Source organism: Homarus americanus, unplaced genomic scaffold (assembly GCF_018991925.1).
Source record: "Homarus americanus isolate GMGI-L3 unplaced genomic scaffold, GMGI_Hamer_2.0 scaffold36734, whole genome shotgun sequence".
In the NCBI taxonomy this organism is placed as follows: Eukaryota; Metazoa; Arthropoda; class Malacostraca; order Decapoda; family Nephropidae; genus Homarus; species Homarus americanus.
Genome location: NW_024733126.1, coordinates 9,928,077 through 9,950,262, shown reverse-complemented (window position 1 = coordinate 9,950,262; position 22,186 = coordinate 9,928,077). Strand labels below are relative to the sequence as shown.

Below are 22,186 nucleotides of genomic sequence, written 5' to 3'. Positions count from 1 at the left end.
CAGTTTTTTAACTGAAAACAATTCGAAAAACACGTGTACCGTGTAGCTGATACTCAACAGTTGTGGTGCGTCATGTGTCGTTGTAAACAATGGGAGGTTGAAGTAGATTACCGGGTATTATATTAAGTGTGAAATATCAAAAAGGTTTTTATTACCGGTATTTTTTGTAGATCAATGAGAACTGTGATACCGTATGATAAGATAAGTTAGCCTGTGCTAAGAACTTCAACATAGACTACTGAAAACACGTTGTAAGGTAATTAAGCCTATTGTAAGTTGGTGAGCTTCATTTGCTGAAGGAACTGCACAACTTTTCATTACTAATTGGTACAAATTTTACGTTTCCATTGTTTACTGGCAGTAAATGGTAAATATTTTTCATGTCTGAAGCTAAAAGTTGCATCCCCCCCCACACTAGTGGTGGAGATGTTACATTTGACCAAAAAGACGCTGGTGTTTTATCCCAGCAGTGGGTGGACCAGCATTTTAGCTTTAGGTCTGCGTAGGTAATATTCCAACAAATCTTAAAAAAAAAAAAAAAGTTCAGATTTTGTCCGAATTCTCCGAAATCCGGATTAAAGGGGTCCGAATTAACGAGGGTCGACTGTAAATGGATACGGATCATCCAGGAAATATGTATTCACTAGTTTACCTCAAATTTTGTACCTGAAGTTCATGTTCACTGCTATAAGGTGGAGCTGCCAAAGAACTGTATTGTACTTATTTTAGATAACTGCTCTGACATTTGGAACAATCATTAATCCAGAAAGGGCTTTGTTCTATGCTTTCTGGATTCTCGAGGTTGTGCTGTGTTGCTAAAATTATAATTATTTACTCTTGTACTAAAAAAATTTCTTTAAACTGCCTTTAAATCCATAGTGTGAGGCTTAGGAATAACATGCTTTATCTCCCTGTTCCTGATACAATAGAGAAAGTATGAACCTCCACATGTTTTGTTTGAGATATGTATGGTGGAATTAATTCACATTGTTGATTTGTCTATGAAATTTTTATCTCTACATTTTGATTTTCCTGCACGGTTCATCTCAAAATTTGCTTAATGTTTATTAATTACGTTTGACTTGCACCAATAACATAATTTTATATATTTACAAGTCTTGTACTGTATGTGATCCATCTCTTATGTTGTGATCCTTCCCCCTTCACCAGTCTCACATCCATTTTATGATACACGTACAGTATACAGTAAACCCTTGCCATTTGCAGTTTTACAGTTCGCAATTTTGATTATTTGCGATTCATTCCCTAAAAAAATAAAGTAATAAAATAGAAAAAATATTTGTTTTGAGATACAAATAAATTATTTCTGTATTACATAAACAGTTCCTTCCTTTCTTATAATCATCCTCAGGGTGACACCATTACAAAAATATATATACAAAATTTATTATTTTATGATAATATTTCATTAATCTGGCACCAAAGGAACCTAAAGAATATGGGAATTTTAGTTAAATTGCATACTGTTCTTATAAAGGGGTGGGAAATATCCATTGGGTTCAGCTCAACCACCCGCCCTACTCCTTCACAAATACATATTTTAATTCCCTTTGCTCTTCATTTTTCTTATTTTATGCTTACTGTATAGTATATTGTATGATTTCATGGTTTTATTTATGCCTTTCACCACTGTACGTGTATTTAAAGAAAAACATACTGAAATACCATTTATGGTTGTGTTTATGGGTGACTCTCACATACAATATGATGGCTGCTAATACTATTCACGGGTCCGTGGCACCTAACCCCACAAATAGCATTTTCTTGAGGACTCCTTTACTCCACTGGTATATTCCATATCCTTTTTATCCCTATATTAGTTTTCATAATTCCCATAGTACTTAATGATTTATCTATATTTCTGAAGACATGTTACTAATATCAGTGTCTCTTCAGGTTTATGCTTGCCATACAAAAGTGTTTGACTGCAGACCAGACATATATAACTATGGCAAAGAGTCTTGTGGCCTCCAATTTCCCAGGCAAGATTCTCAGCTTACTTGCTGCCATGATTGTATATCACATCAGAAATTACTCAAGGTATGCTTGTGATATATAATGTACAGTATATATGAGGTAATGCGGTCTCCTAAACAGGGGCGTAAGTGCCAAATGTGCAAATTAGAGACGGGTCTCATTTTCTATTTTCTATTTTTTGTCGATTGGTATACAGTGAAACCTCGTTAATCTGTATGCAGATGATCCAGATGTTGCTTAATCCATATCACATGGTGAGCTATGTGTCGATTCCTGGGCCTTCTACTTCTTTCCACCTTGGTTCTAGACATAGTGGTGTGTCAGATCTCAGTGCTGTTACTGCACTTTCTCCGGAACCTCCTCCTCAGATTTTACAATCTGATGTTTGTGATCAAGAACTCTAAGTGTTTAAGTGTAAATCTTTGAGATAGTGACTCAAAATTAGTGTGCAGTGTAAATAATTTAGTAATACAGTACTGTAGTTTGTGATAGTATTAAATCAACTGCCCCACACTACTGTACTTACCTTATCTGACTCTCCACTACCTTTAGGAGCCCTTTAGAATTAAAGATAAGGTTGTATTTAAATACACAATCATCTTTATGTATTTGTGTTTTACAGGTTAATATTGTTTGTTTCATTACATCTGTCAATTTGCCATATTTTTACTATGTAGTAAGACTTTATGCTTTGAAATTTGCAATTAATTTGAATTAATGAGGTTTCATTGTACGTCTTATACCCATAGCTTACTCGAAGTCTGTGAGAGCTAGGCTTGAAAAAAAAATTTGCCAAGTTCTCACAGGGCTACAAATCCTTGAAAATTTTCTATATCTCAAAATGTCAGTCTAAACTACACAGCTCGCATGGACAGATTTTATTGCACATCCCTGGAATGTTTCCGGGTGCTGGGGAAAGTATTCTGAAAATCTTGACTACGCATCTTGCATGGAGAGACACACGCCACACGGGTATTTATTTACGCAAACACTACTGTACACGTACAATATATTGTAAATAAAACAAAATAATGTATTCTACTACTGTATTGTACGATAGTATACTCTACTCACCAGCAGATGCCGTCGTCTTGTTTTTGTGATGCAGGCAGGCCAAATGTTGATATGATGATATAGGATGGCCTACTTTGTCCTGTACCAATTATGTGGCAGCTGATCATATACTGTTGCTCTCCTCTCCCTCCATGAAGCAGAGAGGCAAATCAAGAGTGACAAATGTCTTCCATCGCCGACAAAGTGTTGGGTCGTGGTGATGACCAGGCATGTAGTAGTGTTGATGGACAAGGTGATGAAGAGGCATGTGTTCTGGTAAAAGGGGAGGAGGCAGAGGATGTCAGTGGTGGCCATAAAATTCAGGAGGCCATCTAGGTATGTCCTCACCTCTCTGAGACTGGTGGTGGTACTTTCCTCTAGTTTTCCTCTCTGTCGTCCTTATCCTCCTCCTGTCCTTCTCCGTAGGATCTGATGACACCTTTGTATATTTCCTCCTGGGTGAGGGCACCATAGCCAGGATTGTTGGCATCCACCTGCAGCCACTCTCTCACATCCTCCATGGTCACAGCAATGTCACCATTGTCATAGAAAAGTGTGTAGGCCTCTCCCACTTCGAAGCCCTCAAAGTCTGCATCCCCCTGCAGTAAAATAGCTTCTGCGGCGGCAACGCAACCACCACCATTCAGGAGCCTCTTCTACACATTCCTGTGTGTCATCTCCATGATCTTGTCCCAAGCTGCCTTCAGGTTGAACACTGCATCTCGGATGTTGTAGTCCTTGATGTTCTTCAGTGTCTCTAGTCCCCTGGTGTCTTTCTCCCCTCTTTGGCACTGGTTCCACCACCAGAATGTCATTTATGAGGATGCACCTGCAGTGTAGCTTACAGGCTAGAATGATGCCCTGAGGGTAAGCAGGCACATTGTCAAGGATGAGCAAAGCTTTGACCTCTCGCCTAGGAATGTAATTGTCTGACAGCATGTACTCAAATGAATACATGGTGGAACCAGCCTTCAAATATTTCCTGGGTGAACCAGGCTTTTTTGTTGCCACACCAGGACACAGGAAGGCTATCCATTGAATTGTGCAGCACTCTTGACCTCTATGTATTTCCCACCATTATTGGTGTAATTTTGTGGAAGCTAGCAGCATTGGCACAGAACAGCACTGACAGTTGCTGCTCGCTGGCCTTGAGTCCAGGGGTACTGCTCTCCTGCCGGAATGCCACAGTGTTGTTTGGCAGGGACTTCCAATAGAAATCTGTCTCAACCACACTGTATATACATTTCGTACTTCTTGATGTCATCGTCATGGATGAGTTGGTGCCACATAAGCACTAGCACTCTTACCAGCCACTCACTTGCTGCTGATCCCATGCTGCCTGTAAAACTTGTAGTCACCCAAAGCTCCCATGGAAATTGGGCATATCCAGCAGTGTAGAAAATTGCTGAGTGGCATCATGGAGCTCAATGGTGTGAATAGGAACACCAATGGCTCAATGCTGCTTGTACTGTACCAGTTATATATTTCAGCTCTACTTTGTCATATTTTAAGGTGTTTATATGAATATGGGTGAGGCTACTTTCCTCACCTGCACCTAGCATAACTTTCTGTTCTTGCCTCCTGAACTTTTGCTTGGCATGTTTCACATCGTGGATGGTTGACATACCCCCATCCACCTCCTGCATCAACACTTTCACCTACACATTTTTCTCAAGTTTATTGAGAAAGTCCAATTTCTCCTGAAAGGGCAGTCTTTTCATAAGGCCTCTCCTCAACTCCTTGGTGCCCTGGGTTTCTCTGTATCTCTCAACATTGTACATGTACAACAAATTACAGTACTGTACACACAAACACTACACATGAGGCAACAGTACACAACCACTCTCCACTCTGCTATGCTCGGTACTGTATGTACGGTGCTTACACTAACAATGATAAATTACAGTAAAGTATACTGTACACAGTAATCACTGTTTATTTCTTAATACTGCTTTAATACTGTATTCTCGGTTGACTGTGTCTTGGTAGAGTAATGTACAGTACATACTGCACAATGCAAATTTATGCAAAAACAACAGCGAGCGTTGGAACAACCTTGTACAATGGCAGCGAACTATGAACCAAGCTGGGATAAGCATCAGCCTATCAAAGGCATCCCATGCAATCACATGACAGCATTAGCCAGTCGCAGGCTACAAGCCTGCAGCCCAAGTTACCCAACTGGTTAGCCACCCACGCATCTGAAACATGCAGAAGTATCAGAGCATGATGCAATCTTTCGGAAGTCCCAGAAATTTTTTCTCATGCTCGTATTTTATCCGGGAAATGTGTGTGATTCCATCCTGAGAAACTCATTCCCATACCTGGAATGGAGAGATTATTCCAGAAAATGTGCATGATTTCATCTTCAGAAACATGTTTACATTCCTGGAACGGGGTGAGTTTTCGCGGAATTTCCCGGAAGGCTCGAGATCCAATCCAGCTATTGGAGAGTTCTTTACAATGCATCAATATTTATTAATTTGCATTTGAGGAATTTGTCATTACATATTACTTTGAGGTCAGTTTGGAAAATAATTTAGCCTTGTACTCTTGATGTTCACCATGACCAAGGTACATTACCGTCCTTTTAATGAATTAAGTATCATATTTTCAGGTACAATCTTTCATCTGGTGGATCTGCAGTTCGATTTTGGCTGCAGCTTCTTATAGGTATCCCAGAGTGGGTACATGACAGCTCTGTACTCTTTTTACTGGATACCATTTGTCAACAGTCATTCACACACCCGGCTTGCTGGCAAGAAGTTATAAGAGGATTCTCCGAAGTCATGAAAGTAATTCATGAGATTTAAGTATTATTTTATATAAAGTCCTTTTAGTAAAGGAGACAACACTGGAACTTATTATTTTTTTAAGTTAAAAATAATTCTCCTGGAGTGAAAGACTTGGTAAACTTTTGTGTCAACGGTCCATACATCCCTCCTGCATCAACTTCTTCATAAAAAGACTAACTCAAGAACTGCTGAGTAGTGTTTTAAATCCCACCATCAGATATTTGAGTCTTATACTTTATTCTTTGTTATTTAGACCAGGTAATTCAAGTTGATATTGAGCAGTATCATATTTTCAATCTCATGCACTGCTGTTATTTCTGTACAGTAGTGTATATGAAGTACATAATTCACAATTAGCAAAATTAATCGTAGTTTATTTTGTTTGGTTATCTACCGGTATATAAAAATTGTGTGTAAAGCATGTAATACACATAAGCTTGGAAAGTATTGTTTCCCACAAAAAAAAAATTACATTTTTACATTTGGGGACATTTTATTTTTCGTAGAAACTTAACTCCCATTTATATAATGGTAGTCAATGGAAACAATGGCTTCAATTTATGAAAGGTTTCTCAAGAATGTATCTGTTTCATAAATCGAATCACTCCTATATGTATATGTTGTAAATTACAGAACTTTGAAGTTGTAGGGCATCTCACTTCATTATAAGAGGAAATTTCACACTTTTCATTGTAATCTTATCACATATAGTGACAGTCAAGTTTTAATCTCTCCCACTCCAAAAAAATTGCTGGGATATATAAAAGAGTTCCATCCAACTGTCCACAGTACTTGAGTTTTCCCTCAAGAACATAAATCAAAATCACAACAAATACAGAGGTTTCACAAAATTCTGTGTATTGTCAATAAAAATGATACGTCTAAGTCACAATATTATTTCCTTAGCAGACCAGCAGGAAATGAAGATGACTTTGATTTTTTTTTATTCTTAATTGTTCAGTATTTTGTTTAATTTCTGCATGGAAGTAGGTCTTTTTGATTAAGAAGGAGCAGTACCAGTAATTTGTAGTCAGGATGGCAGTGATCCATATTTTTTAGATTTCATATACAGTATTTTATCCAGAAATTCCTGACCTTAATTTACTAAAATTTGAAATTTTTTTGACTTACTCATAATTCTTGATTAGAACCTTGATTATCATTCACTCACACTATTAGTGGATCTTTGCCAATTTGTAGAGAAATTCATATACAGTACAGTACTCTCTTAAGACTAATTGCGATGTCAGCTGTTACAGTATATGTAATCATTAATAGTACAATACACGCAGAAATCATTTGAAAATCCAGCTCATAATCTCCTCCCCGACTTACGACCTACTCGACTTACAACCACCCGCACTTACGACCTGCCTCAGTCGTACCAAAATTTTGTCAAATTACGTGTTATCGAGTCTCAACTTCAGTACACAGACAAAATTTTCGTTTGTAATTCACTTTAAAATGGCTGGCAAGCTTAAAAGTGAAAGTTTTGTGGTGCTGAGAAGAAAAAGAGAAGCCCATTTTAGATTTTCTATGTATTATTTAAGCATTTTCGACTTACGACCTGGATTTGGGTCCCTAACCCCGTCGTAAGTTGGGGAGGAGCTGTACTTAAAAAAAATATTCTTACTCCTTCGTTGTATTTTAATAGTTGCCCCATAGAGTGTTTCCTGTCATATATGGGGTTCTCGTTATAAGTGGTCAAATAATTGTGGACCTACACGTATAAAGTCCCTACAGTTAAGAGGATTCTAAGGCTGAAATCCGTCAGTCTTTGGGGGAACAAGTGATTGACCGATTGAAATTCCCGCCCGTCTCCCCTTCTCTTAAAAGTCATCCTTCTCACCCACACTATTCATGCTCAGTACTGCCTGTGTCCACAGGCATTATTTTGAAGTGCTCCAAGAACTATAATTAACAACTTTGTTGTCTCTGGTGGACTATTTTTGTAGCCATCAGTTCCAAACCAAAGCAAGGTGGTGTAGTGGCTAAAAGGAAGCGCAGTAGCTATGGGATGGATGTGGAATTAGAAGTTACACGTCCTAAGAAAAGTGACGAGCAATTCTCAGTGAACCACTTTCATTGAAATGAGTGCACGAGTCCATGGTTAGGTTGCTTGCGCCCCATCAACAGACCAATCCCAAACGACTTTTATGTCCAGTATACTCTCGATTTAACGGAATCCTTTATTTTTCACTCGATTTATTGAACTCACTAACCCGAGATTAATTCCGTTAATACGCTCACACCTACGGAGACACCTCAGTCACATGATATGTACATAGAAACATTATTCATAGCTTACCTTAAACTAGGATATTTTTTTTTTCTCAAAATTTTTTCCAATTGACAGCCGCACTCTTTTGACTTTCTCCCCCACACCACTTCCTTTCCGAGACTTCTGAGAGACTTTCAGCATGATGTCTAAGCTCCTCCCCGACTTACGACCACCCGCACTTACGACCTGCCTCAGTCGTACCAAAATTTTGTCAAATTACGTATTTTCGAGTCCCAACGTCAGTACACAGGCAAAATTTTTGTTTGTAATTCACTTTAAAATGGCTGTTAAAAGATACCTAATTTAACTTTAGGAGCGTCACTTACATTGTGATGGTCCTAATTAGACCCTATTAATTTTGGGGGGAATTGACTCCTGTTTATAAATGGTTTCATAATCAGTGGCTTTTTTCTGGTCCCTTTTAACCACTTATAGTGAGGACCCCTGTAAAAGGATATGTAAATATTTGAGATGATGAATAATTAAATAAATGTCCAGTACTATATGTAAAAAAAATTTGTAGAAGGGAAATTAGATGTACAAAATAAAATAATTTTGACAAATAAAGGATGATGGAACAATGCTGATATAGACTGACTTTCACATCTAATCTATAGATGGTACAGAACTGTATTAAATGTACTGCCTTCTTTGAATATTTTCAAGGTTCAGTATTCAGTGTTATAATAACTATTTGAAATGTGTTCCAGAGCTCTGAATGTCAACAAAGTGGTGGGGGAGGTGTGATTGGTTTGCTGTCTTGGTTAACAGCAGGAACTACAGCCCCTCACTCCTTGCTGGTACGGCCTTCTGCCCCACAGTTCCCGTGGTTCACGGTGGCTGTCCTCATGCTAGAGACACAGCAGGAGTTATCCTCAGGGCTCTGGAAGAACCTCTTAATAGAATTATTTGCTAAGCCACAAACTACACTTGAAGAAGCTCTTAAGGTAAGATGTCTGGTATTTTGGTTGCAGTTGAATTGCCGAAAATGTGAAGTACAGTGCTCAAATAAATTATCAGTAGATTATATTTTTAACAGATTAAAATTATTATGAAGCTAACTATCAATGTACCCTATCTTACCATCTTTTCCCAATTCAGAAACCAAAAGCCACACACACACACTGTAGGAGATATGGTAGTAAATTTACTTTATATCTTTGAATTGTTTGAGATATCTACAGTGGAAACTATTCATTTATTATCTAGATGTATCCAGCATCTGTTGTTCAAATTTATGGATAATGGGTAGGTGTTCTATTCAGAATTTCTTTCAGAGACTGGTCATTGAAGATTATCTTGCTGGACTGGAGGGTTACAGACCAAAGTGTTTCAGTAATACAATACAAGTTTTTCAGAAGGTTTTAGATGAACCTGTACTGTAATACACCTTATTAATCTTTTTACTTTCCTTCCCATTATTGTGTTGGCAATTCTTTTTTTCCTACATTTCAGTATTGCCTCTTGCTTTCTTCCTTCACTTTTTTCTGAGTTAATTGTTCTTTTCATATTTCATTCTACTCACTTGTTTTATTTATTTTTTATTTTTTTAATAAAAGCAGTGTAGTATGTGATTACACCACTTTAATAAAATCAAGCTACTTTTAAGTCAATTCTTTTTAATACTGTACAGTATAGTCTACCCTTGTCAGATGTGGGAGTTACATTCTTGGAAAATGGCATTTGACAAATTTATTATCTTATGGGAATACTGAATAGAATTAAAGAGAAAATGTTCTTGGACACTATATACAGTGGTTCCTCGGTTAACAAACACAACTTGTTCCACAGAGTCGTTCGTTAACCGATAATTTCGTTAACCAAATCTATTATTTCAAAGTACTGTTTACTGGTAATAGAATTAACAAAATATTAAATATAAACGAAATACAGTACTGTACTATACAGTATACTGTACAATAATAAATAAAAAAGCCGTTTTTTTCTAAAAACCAGTTTTTGTGATATAGCTCTAATGCGACTTCAGCAAATGCAACCTAGGTATGTTAATTCCTAGCTAATTCGCCAGGCCAACATACAGTACTGTACAGGCAATTAAAACATCTAATAATTACTTAATAAGTAATATGAGGAGGACACGTCGCTACCTGGCATTTAATTGCTATTTTCAAAGTCCTTCCTTCATCTCGCCCTTATGTGCAATAGAATACTGTATTTTAACTTACTTTGAGGTGTGTATGTCGTATTACCAGCAGCTTTGTATACAGTATAGTCTCGATTTACGTGGATTTCCTATACACGGTTGGTCATTTACGCGGCACCTGGCCAGACCGGCAATTATTAGTTATGCGGTACATTCCATCATTTACGCGGGAAGCGGTGTGGGCAGGGTGTGCACTAGGTCGCCCAATCAACAAAACATTACCGAGTTCTTCACCCGCCACCCACCACAGCCAGACCAGGTCAGTGATAGTGAGGATATGGACTTTGAGGGGTTTGACAAAGAGGCCCTGCAAGCCTCTGTGGTGGATAGTGATACAAGTGATACAGGTGAGGACCAATAATCTGTCCTCTGCCTCGGAACCAACCCCCATCCCCGTGTGCCCAGCCATCTCTTCTACTAATGTAAGTGTTAAAAAACCTAATATTATTGATATTTCTCTTAAATATTAATTGTGTGTGCATACCATCATAAAATTAAGATGTTATTTTTACTTTAACGTACGTATTGTGTCGGAAAAGGCATAGTCTGGGGGTCGGCACAGTTTCTATTTCAATTAATCCCATATGTTCTGTTATTTCGTTTTCGCGTTTCTCGTTTTACATGGACCTCTACGGGTTTAATTGACCGCGTAAACCGAGACTATACTGTACATATCAAACAGCTGAATGTAGAGGCAGTTGATGATGACGTGCCATATTCCTTACAGAGTGCATTGGTTCTAATGCGTTCTTCATGTTTCATTATAATTTTTGCTCCGTATATTATCAATATGTTAACTAAATTTCAAAATGACCAATAACTTTAATGTAAAAATGCAAAAAATATTCAAGAGACCAACAAAATCGATGTTCACTCCACTGTAAACAAAGTTAAACTGAGAAGTGTTATTGGGTGATTCAATCAGCTGATGGGTGCACAAAAACTGTTTCCTGTACTGTATATATTATCAATACTGTATGTTAACCAAATTTCAGAATGACCAATAATTTTAATATAAAAAATGCAGAAATATTCAGGAGACCAATTTTCTTGATATTTACTTCACTGGAAACTAATGTAAACATAGAACCAATTACTGTATTGGCGGACTAGCCGATCAGCTGATGTGCACAACGAAACGTGTTTGTCGTAAAGATTTCGTTAATCGAACTGAAAATCCTTATGGGAGCTAACTCGTTAACCGAAATTTCGTGAATCGAACCATTCATTAACCGAGGGACCATTGTATTCCAAGAAGCTATACATTTTCTTGTGATAAAATACATGAAATTGAATAAGAATACTGTATTAATAAATCAAATAAGTGTAGAAGCAATAATAATTAATGAAGCCAAAGAATCATAAGTACAATAATTATAATTATTTACATGATTTACCTAATGGCCACCTACTTAACATGCATTATATTTAGGTGTCATTTTAATTAAAGGGTAATAAACAGGAATGATGATGAAATTACCAAGAAAAAGAGATTGATTTTGAACTCTAGCTTATACAGTATATACTATTATTGCATGAGATAGGGTAGCACTGACTTATCAAGGTACAGAACTGCCTGACACAGATGCTTGGTGACAAATGAATTTTGCTCAAGGCCACTTGCAGTGAGGGCACTGCCTTAAAACTTATATATATTGTGGGGATGTTTAGCAACTGATATGTGTGTGTGTCAATGAGTCTGCATACCCAACTAAGCTTTACATGTACTGTACATACAGTACTGTAGATAGAAAGGACATTAATTAGATATGGCCTTTATGCTATTTCCAGAAAGTAAGCGATGATCTAGGCCTTGGGCCAATCTCCTCCAGTCTGCTGAGCATTTACCGTTGGGGTCAGCAAGTAGTGGACTTTCCAGCTGACCATCCTGCCCTCCCAGTCACATTAAAGATGTACTTCACACTACACCTAGCTCATGTTCCTCCACAACCTGGGTTAGTCCTCACTATTATACATCTGTAAATCAAGAATCCCACCTTAAGTTTGATATTTTGTTGTGAGTCTTGTTAGGATCATTGTAATGCAATGAAAAGTCCTCTGTTGAAATGCACTGTAGATTATATGATAAGAAATTGTGGCATACAGTAAATGTTTAACAAAATATCAAGTAGTTAGATATAAAAACTGGCTATGAGAGTGAAAGCTTCCCTTCATATAATAGATGTAAGTCTTCCAGACAGATAAAGAAGATATTAGTTGGTCCAAAAGAGATACTATATAGTATTATGTAAGCAACAGTATACTTACTTCCAACACAAAGATATCCAAAAGTACACATGATGCTATGGTCTAAAGAAGAGAGAGAAGTGTTAGAGATCTGTTTTTTAAAAGACAACTTGATATGAACTTACTGTGATCAAAAACAATGAGAAGTGAGGGTGTAGACAAGCCTGATCCTATAATAATGTGTAGGTTAATGGTCATAGTATGTAGAAAGTGGTCAAGAAATGTGAAGTAAAAATTGCTTCAAGTGTTACAGAAGAATATATTTGCCAAACTGGTAAGATATACAGGTTGAACCTCAGTTTACTGGCATTGACGGGACCTGGACTGTTCCGTTAAATCGAAGTACAGTGGTCCCTCGGTTAACGAGCACAATCCGTTCCAGCATGTTGCTCGTTAACCGAAAAACTCGTTAACCGAAACCATTTGTTTCAATGAGTTTTTGGGTAATTGGTTCCAGCTCACAGAAAATTGCCTAAATTCAACAAAAAATGTAAAAAAGCACACTTACTTTGAGGTGTGTATGTAGAAGGCTCCTGGATGATGATGGTGATGATGGGAATTAGAATGGGGATGGAGGAGAAGGGAGAAGAGAAGGCATTGGGGTGGAAGAGAAGTCACCCCATGGCACCATTTCACCCATAAAATTTTAGTTCTCTTGGTGTAATTCAAGATTATTTTCTTTAAATCAATACTGCTTTGCATTATATATTGTCAATATGTCAAATAAATTTCAAAATGACCAATGTTTACAGGAATCAACATTTGGTTTGAGGAATCTCAAATATCAGTACTCCATGAAGAGAATGACTGTTTGGGGATGGAAACTGGTTTCTTTCGATGAACAATTGTTGACTCATTAAGAACCATTGGAATGATGATGGGTGGGACATGATATCGATGATTGGGCTTCAATTCGGAGGGTTCGTTAACCAGGGTTGAGATCTTGTAGGAGATAACCGAGGGATCACTGTACCTGTATGGGCGGGAGGGCATATCTGACGACACCATTGCACCGAGCATTTTTCGAAATTTTTGTGATTCCCTGATTTCATGTGCTTACAGTTTTCCATTCCCTTTGTGTCACTCTCCACATAGTGCTTCAGGAGTTTATCTTTCTGCTTCTTTAAATCATAAATTGTTGAGGAACAAACACCATAGAGATCACAAAGTTGACGAGCAGACGCTCCACAGTCTAGTTTCTGTAATATTTCAACCTTCTGCACATTGTTCTTATTTTAGTCACTAGCAACTCCAGTAGGGTTTTCAGGTCATTAAGAGGCCATAATTGATGCTAAGAAAGTAGAAATTTAAGGCGTCACATGAGACCAGCACCGGCTGGACTTCAATGCCAACAAACGTTCGCAGTGGCACGGGAACGCCTTTAAATGCGAATTGCCAGTAAATGCACGGTAAAGTTATTATTGATGATGTTAAAAAGGTAACTTATCAGGTTTCTTGCATCTTTGCTTTATCCTTCAGGATTTTTTTGCAGGCAATATGAATGCAGTAGTGTGGTCTCTCGGTTCTATCAGGGGCTAGTCAATTCAGCATTCCTTGGAAAGATCAAAAAGAAAGTTGCAAGTGCTGTGGAACATCATGAATCTTGCTTAAGACTGGAACCAGAAGATGAAGAGGAAATCCTAGATCCTCAGGTAAGGTGTCTACCGATCTGGTTACTTACACTTTTCGTTACATTTGCACCGACGCTTTCAGGGGTCGTACTAGGGGTTTAACCCTTTACAGGGCAAAGTATCCTTTAGGTACCGTATATACTCGTGTATAGTTCGAGCTTTTAAGACCAAATTTTTGGGCCAAAAATTGGGGGTCGTCCTATACATGCGTAATAGTTTTGTTAGGTTGAACCCGTGCATGATGGGAAGGGCGAGGAGCAACTTTTAGCTTCAGACATGAAAAATAATTACCATTTACTGCCAGTAAACAATGGTAATGTAAAATATGTACCAATTAGTAATGAAAAGTTGTGCAGTTCCTTCAGCAAATGAAGCTCACCAACTTACAATAGGCTAAATTACCTTACAATACGCTTTCAGTAGTCTATGTTGAAGTCTAAATTACCTTACAATGCGCTTTCAGTAGTCTATGTTGAAGTCTTAGCACAGGCTAACTTATCTTATCATATACGGTTTCACAGTTCTCAATGATCTACAAAAAATACCGGTAATAAAAACCTTTTCTATATTTCACACTTAATATAATACCCGGTAATCTACTTCAACCTCCTATTGTTTACAATGACGCATGACGCACCACCAGGTGTTGAGTGTATCAGCTAGACGGTACACGTGTTTTTCGAATCGTTTTCAGTTAAAAAACTGTTACATCACATGTATATTTTACCTTAACTGTGCCTGAATGAATATATACTAGGAAATAAATAGTAGTTTTGCTGAAACGTGATGTATTTCAATGTAAAATAGGATAAAATACATGACGAAAACAAAAGACTTTACCTAAGCTTCCGATGTTCAAGAGAAGTTACTCATACTGTATTACAATAATATTCTATCCTATCATTAGCCTTATAATTCCACAACTGAAAACCATTCGAAAAGCGATTACGGTAACATCTTTTGAACGAAAGAAAGAGAAAGTCATTGCGTTCGTCACAGGTTTATCCCACTTTCCACTGTAATACGCACATCATTTCAGCAAAAATATTACATTTCCATGTTCTCAGAAATAAATGGTAGTTTTGTTGAAACGTAATGTACAGTATTTAATATTAAAATGCAAAAATAGCTATAAAAACAATTAATATACCTGTAATGTACTGGCTGGCATCTCGTCCCTGCTCCCGCGTCCAAGGTCACCACTCCTCCCAACTCGCTCCCTCCTCCTCCACCTCCTCACCATCACTACTGCCGACAACAAACACAAATGTTTTGTGAATAACTGCACCTCCACTTCCTATGTACAGTACTGAGCTGTACTGTGCTGTGCATTTTTACAAACAATAAACATGGCAAGAAAAGCTATTAAAAAAAAAAAGAGATAAAAATTTCACTTTACTGTACAGTTCCTATCCTCGGCGACAGGACGGGTGTCATCGGGCTCATCGTCACTCAATTACAAAACTGGTGGTGAAGCAGGGGCGACGATTGATTCAGCTGCTTCCTCACTGCCGCCAGTGATTGATGGTGTTAAATCTCTCCTTCGGTGATCAAAGAACATGGTGATGGGGAGTTGTCGTTTCTTTCATTCATTTCTTCCATGATGTTTTTGTATGGAGCGAAAACGTCATCCAACCCTCGCATGAATTTCAGGGCACGCACCATGGAGGGGTCCATACTATAGGCCAGGTTTTTCAGTGCCTCAATATTCCTGGTCATCTCCCCCAACTTCTCCAACATTATTTCTTGGTGCTCTTCCTCTTCCTCATCCTCTTCCTCTTCCTCTTCCTTGCCTGAGTCTACTAACTCCTGTAGATTCTCCTCGGTCAGCTCAGTGTCGTGCTCTTCAATTAGCTCCCAAATCTCGTCCTCTGCCATGTCCTGGAAGCCTTCAGCAGCCACTTTCCTTGACAGTGCCAGGGTCTTTCTGAAAATTTTAATTGAAATCCATCAAAATAATTTTCCTTGTCATCGTCTTAAGCACCAAACAGCTCCTCCCAGTCTTCTCCTTGAACAGGGCTAGAGGGTACGTGTTTTTCGAATCGTTTTTAATTAAAAAAATGTTACAGCACATGTATATTTTACCTAAACTGTGCCTGAATGAATATATTCTCAGAAATAAATACAGTAAAAGTCCAAAAATCCGGATGCCAGAAATCCGGACCACCCGAGAATCCGGACTTTTGGAAAACTAATTAATATTAGTACGCATTATTATTATTTTATTTATTTTATTTTTTTTTTTATTTTTTTTATTTTTTGTTTTTTTTAGCGGGCTTTTGTGTGTATGTGCGCATGCGTGAGCGCCACAGCTGCACAGCGACAACAAGCGACCACGTGGTCGCCACTTTAAAACGAGCAATCAAACTGTGACAACATACCGTATATACTCATCTATAACCCCCCCTTGTTTATCGGTCGACCCTGATTTTTTGACCAAGAAATCGTTAATTTATGATATTCCTCGTTTATAGTTTGACCCACGTTTTTGAGGGTAAGGGAACAACAAAACCTTCAGTAAAAACGCTCTACGTCCTATAAACTGAAACACGAGTGCCGAAGGCAAATTGTTTACCATTTATTATTACGACACTTTACACTGAAACGCGGGTAGTTTCAACAAAAATATTGTATATTTCCATTCAAGTCAATTAGGAGGGAATATTATTGTAATACAACAGTTTTTAAACTAAACCATTCGAAAAGCGATTACGGTAACATCTTTTGAACGAAAGAAAGCGAAAGTCATTGTTTTCGTCATGATTTTATCCCACTTTCCACTGTAATACGTATGTAATTTCAGGAAAACTATTACATTTCCGTGAATGTATTATATCAAGCACAGTATAAATAGAATATCATTGTAATATATCAGAATTTTAACCGAAAATTATTAAAAAAATGAGTTACATCTCAAGAACATCGGAAGCTTAGGTAAAGTCTTTTGTTTTCGTCATGTATTTTATCCTATTTTACATTGAAATACATCACGTTTCAGCAAAACTACTATTTATTTCCGAGAATATATTCATTCAGGCGCAGTTTAGGTGAAATATACGTGTGATGTAATAGTTTTTTAACTGAAAACGATTCGAAAAACACGTACCCTCTAGCCCTGTTCAAGGAGAGACTGGGAGAAGCAGTTTGGTGCTGCAGACGATGACAAAGAAAATGATTTTGATGGATTTTAATGAAAATATTCAGAAATATAGCATTGTAGTATTTATTCAAGTCATTTAGGATAGAATATTATTGTAATACAGTACAACAGTTTTTTAACTAAACCATTCGAAAAGCGATTACGGTAACATCTTTTGAACGAAAGAAAGCGAAAGTCATTGTTTTCATCACGATTTTATCCCACTTTTCACTGTAATACGTACGTTCAGCAAAAATATTACATTTCCGTGAATGCATTATATCAAGCACAGTATGAATAGAATACCATTGTAATATAACAATATTTTGAGTCCTACTCTTTCCATTTACAGAGTACTGTACAAGCCCATAATAATGGCTCCTAAAGTAGATAAACTTCGTTGTGTGAAGAGAAAGAAGAACACATTGAAATTGAGTGACAAACTTGAAATAATTAAGAAACTAGAACGTGGTGTGAGCAATACTGTTCTAATGGAAACATACGACATTGGAAAGTCTACAATTTATGATATATAAAAGGCAAAGAATATAATTTAGAATCACACCTGCTCGTTTTGATAAATGAAGCATGCTATATTTGCAGATAAATAAACTATCAAAATGTACCTGTTCCTTTCTTCTTTATTCTTCATTAAATTTGAATTTTAAAAGTACTGCCTGAGAATCCTGAAAATCCGAAAATCCGGACCGACCCAATCCCCAAGCAGTCCGGATTTTTGGACTTCTACTGTATACTGTATTACCAAACCAGTAAATAAATAACAAATGAAAGATTAACACAGTCGCGATTTGCAAGTACTCCCTGGTTCACCTTAGCTACGGAGACCAGCAGGGACGCTACTTCTGCCGATTCCTTAGCAATAATCTCCTCCCACATGCTGCACCCTCTTCACTCTCCCCCACGCAGCCAGCAAATTTATGCGTTTGTCCCTAGGACAATTATTTCTTGTACGTTTTCACAAAATGTATGCAGGATGATGTGTGTGTGTGTGTAACTTGAGTAAAAATGAATGAAGAAAATTACGTATATCTACCCGAAAATACTAGTTGAAAAACTACCATAACACCTCACAGCTTCCCCAGTAGCCTGGTGGTTATAGTGACGATTCTAACCTGGCTACAGTGCCACCAGCGATGTTAACAGATGCAAATGTGAAAAGAAAGTTATGCGTAAATCTTCATTTGTATCAGGTATTTGTAGATTGAAAAATAAATGATGCAGGTGTGGCAGTAATAGATTGTAATGCTTGTAAGAGTTCAGAAATGGTTATCATGATTAGTACAGAGTTATAAATCAAGATTTAATATTTACAATATTTTTTTTAATTAATTGAAAAAAATAATAATGTATTTAAGTAAGCAATAGCATATTTTTAATTCTGGTTTGGGTTAGGTAGAATTTGGCCTACTGGAGACAGCAACTGGGGTGATTCATAAGCAAACAGGAGACTGCAACTTTATTTACAGTATAGGATGAAGGCTGATGTTTTTAGCAGTTTTTCAAACAAAAAAGTGCGTCATATTTGCTGTAAAATACAGTATTTATCAACAGCAAGTGGTAATTTCTTGATGAGCTTGTACTGTACAGTACAGTAGTACCCCGATTTACGCGGTCAATTGGACCCACAGGGTACCGCGGAAAGTGAAAACCGCATAAAGTGAACAACAGAACATATGGGATTAATTCCAATAGACACTGGCCCGACCCCCAAGCTCTACTTTTTCCGTCACAATACCTATGTTGTAGTAAAAATAACATCTAAATTTTATGATGGTATGCTCACACAATTAATATTTAAGATAAATACAGTCGCCAGGATAATGTCCATTCAAATAATGGACTCAAATCCCCCCCCCCCCTCTTCCCAGCTCACTTGACACTACCTGTCCGAGAAATGATTGGGTGAAACACTAAATTTTAAGGTATAGTAATAAATAATACCTCAAACTAAAGTTAGGATAATATAATTGACATTGCTGGATTCCTTGTAAGACCAGGAATATTTTGAATATAAATGTCATATATTTTGCACAAAAGATGACATAGTTACTCAGAGTAAACATTAGATCTAAAATTTGTATGTCTAATGCAAAATCCATGATGTTTATAATCAAAATGATCATCATATTGTAAGAATTCCAGCAATGTAAATTATATTCTGGCCGGGTAATTTGTTTGAATTTTATGAGCTAAAACAAATATCTTCAGTTAATAAAAAAAAATATTCTTCACGACACTCTGTCACTCAAAATACCCCACCTTGCCTCCCCCCCTCTTCCCACCAGCTGGGTCAGTCGGTCCCTCCCTACCAGAGAAATGTTTGGGAGAAACCAGAATATTTACCTTTTTAGTAATAAATAATACCTCAGAGTAAAGTTAGGATAATATAATTGACCTTTCTGGATTCCTTGCAGGTCAGGGAATATTTTGAATGTAAACGTCATATATTTTGCACAAAAGATAAAATACTTGCTTTGTGTAAACCCAATTATTACATTAAATCTAAAATTTGTATGTCTAAGGCAAAATCCATGATGTTTATATTCAAAATGATCATCATATTGTAAGAATTCCAGCAATGTATATTATATTCTGGTCGAGTAATTTGTATGAATTTTATGAGCTAAAACAAATATCTTCAGTTAATAAAAAAAAATAATATTCCTCACGACATTATCTGTCAAAGCACCCAAACTTGCCTCCCCCCCCCCTCTTCCAACCGCGCCAGATGGTCGGTAGGTCCCAACCCTCCTCCCCACCCCCCACCTTCCCTCCCTACCCGAGAAATGTTGGGTGAAAAAACTAGATTTTAACTTTTAGTAATAAATAATACCTCAGACTAAAGTTAGGATAATATAATTGACATTTCTGGATTCCTTGCAGGTCAGGGAATATTTTGAATGTAAACGTCATATATTTTGCACAAAAAATAAAATACTTGCTTTGTGTAAACCAAATTATTACATTAAATCTAAAATTTGTCTGTCTAATGCAAAATGCATGATGTTTATATTCAAAATGATCATCATATTGTAAGAATTCCAGCAATGTAAATTATATTCTGGCCGGGTAATTTGTATGAATTTTATGAGCTAAATAAAACAAAAATTATACTTCACCGCGTATATGAGTAGATGCACCGCGGAAAGTGAAAGTCTGGTTCTGGCAAGGTACCGCGTAAATGAGAAATCGCGGAAAGTGAAACCATGTAAAGCGGGGTAATACTGTACAGTCGCCAGGTTACTGTTCATTCATATAATGGACTCAAATCCCCCCCCCACCCCTCTTCCCAGCTCACTAGCATCTACCTCTCTGAGAAATGTTAACGTTTAGTAATAAATAATACCTCCGGATAATGTTAGGATAATATAATTGACACTTCTGGATTCCTTGCAGATCAGGGAATATTTTGAATGTTAACTTCATATATTTTGCACAAAAGATAAAATTTTTGCTTTGTGTAAACCAAATTATTACATTAGATCTAAAATTTGTATGTCCAATGCAAAATCCATGATGTTTATATTCAAAATGATTATCATATTGTAAGAATTGCAGCAATGTAAATTAAATTCTGGTCGAGTAATTTGTATGAATTTTATAAGCTAAAACATATATCTTCAGTAAATAAACAAAGAAATATTCTTCAAGGACACTATCTGTCAATCAAAATACTCCGCCCTAGCTGGGTCGGTCCCTCCCTCCCTCCCTCCCAGAGAAGCTTTGGGAGAAAATAGTATATTTACATTTTTAGTAATAAATAATAACTCAGACTAATGTTAGGATAATATAATTGACATTTCTGGATTCCTTGTAGGTCAGGGAATATTTTGAATGTAAACTTCATATATTTTGCACAAATGATAAAATATTTGCTTTGTGTTAACCAAATTATTACAGTAGATCTTAAATTTGGATATCTAATGCAAAATCCATGATGTTTATATACAAACTGATCATCATATTGTAAGAATTCCAGCAATGTAAATTATATTCTGGCCGGGTAATTTGTATGAATTGTATGAGGTAAATAAAAAAAATAAAAAAATTTACTTCACCACATATATGAGTAGATGCACCGCGGAAATTGAAAGTCCGGTTCTGGCAAGGTACTGTGTAAATGAGAAATCGCAGAAAGTGAAACCGTGTAAAGCGGGGTAATACTGTATAGAAAAAAAAAAATACTGTATTAATCTACAGCACGAAGGAGCAGGAAAACCAGCTTTTTAAAGTGAGACATTGTATGAGCATGGAAATACAGAAGAAGGCAGTGCATTCCACAGTTTGGCTGTGTGAGGAAAGAAGGAGGTATTATAATGGGTTATTGTAGTGTGACCGACATCCACAGAGAAAAGGTGGGCACTGCGGGCAAGACGTGTGGTACGAACCCACGGCCTTGCCGGCGGTACACAGGATGCCAAATCCACCTAACATTGCCTGTTAAAGTACCTATAAAAGAGAAAGAGTGAAGCAACATTGCGGCGAAGAGAAAAGGAAGAGAGATTGTCGACTAAAGGATGAGACTTAATAAGACGAAATGCCTTTGATTCCACCGTATCTAACAGTTGGACAGAAGAATAGCCACCCCAAATATGAGAGCAGTACTCCAAGTTAGGACGAATGAATCCCTTATATACTTGGAGCAACTGCTCAGGAGTGAAGTAGCTGCGGCATCTGTACAGCATTCCCAACTTTCGGGAGACAGCTTTAGTTATACTAAGGGTGTGTGATTTCCAGGACATATTGGAGGAAATGGTGAGGCCTAACATATACATTTCAGAATTTGGGAGGATGATAGCATCCTGAAATGTAATTGGTGGGAGATCGTCTAATTTACAGTGTTATTGGTAAATATTG

The 22,186-nt window shown here is 37.2% G+C and overlaps 1 protein-coding gene across 2 annotated transcripts in view; it reads left to right on the top strand.

Annotated features, from left to right (window-relative positions):
* Positions 1-1,917: 1,917 nt before the first annotated feature.
* Positions 1,918-22,186, top strand: part of LOC121869336 (ectopic P granules protein 5 homolog) — a gene marked incomplete at its 5' end in the record, with an annotated part of 135,335 nt that continues 115,066 nt past the window's right edge. For both annotated transcript variants that reach the window (XM_042370640.1, XM_042370638.1), the window contains 3 exon segments: positions 1,918-2,061; positions 5,669-5,846; positions 8,838-9,074. In XM_042370640.1, the coding sequence (XP_042226574.1) occupies positions 1,918-2,061; positions 5,669-5,846; positions 8,838-9,074 (559 nt within the window).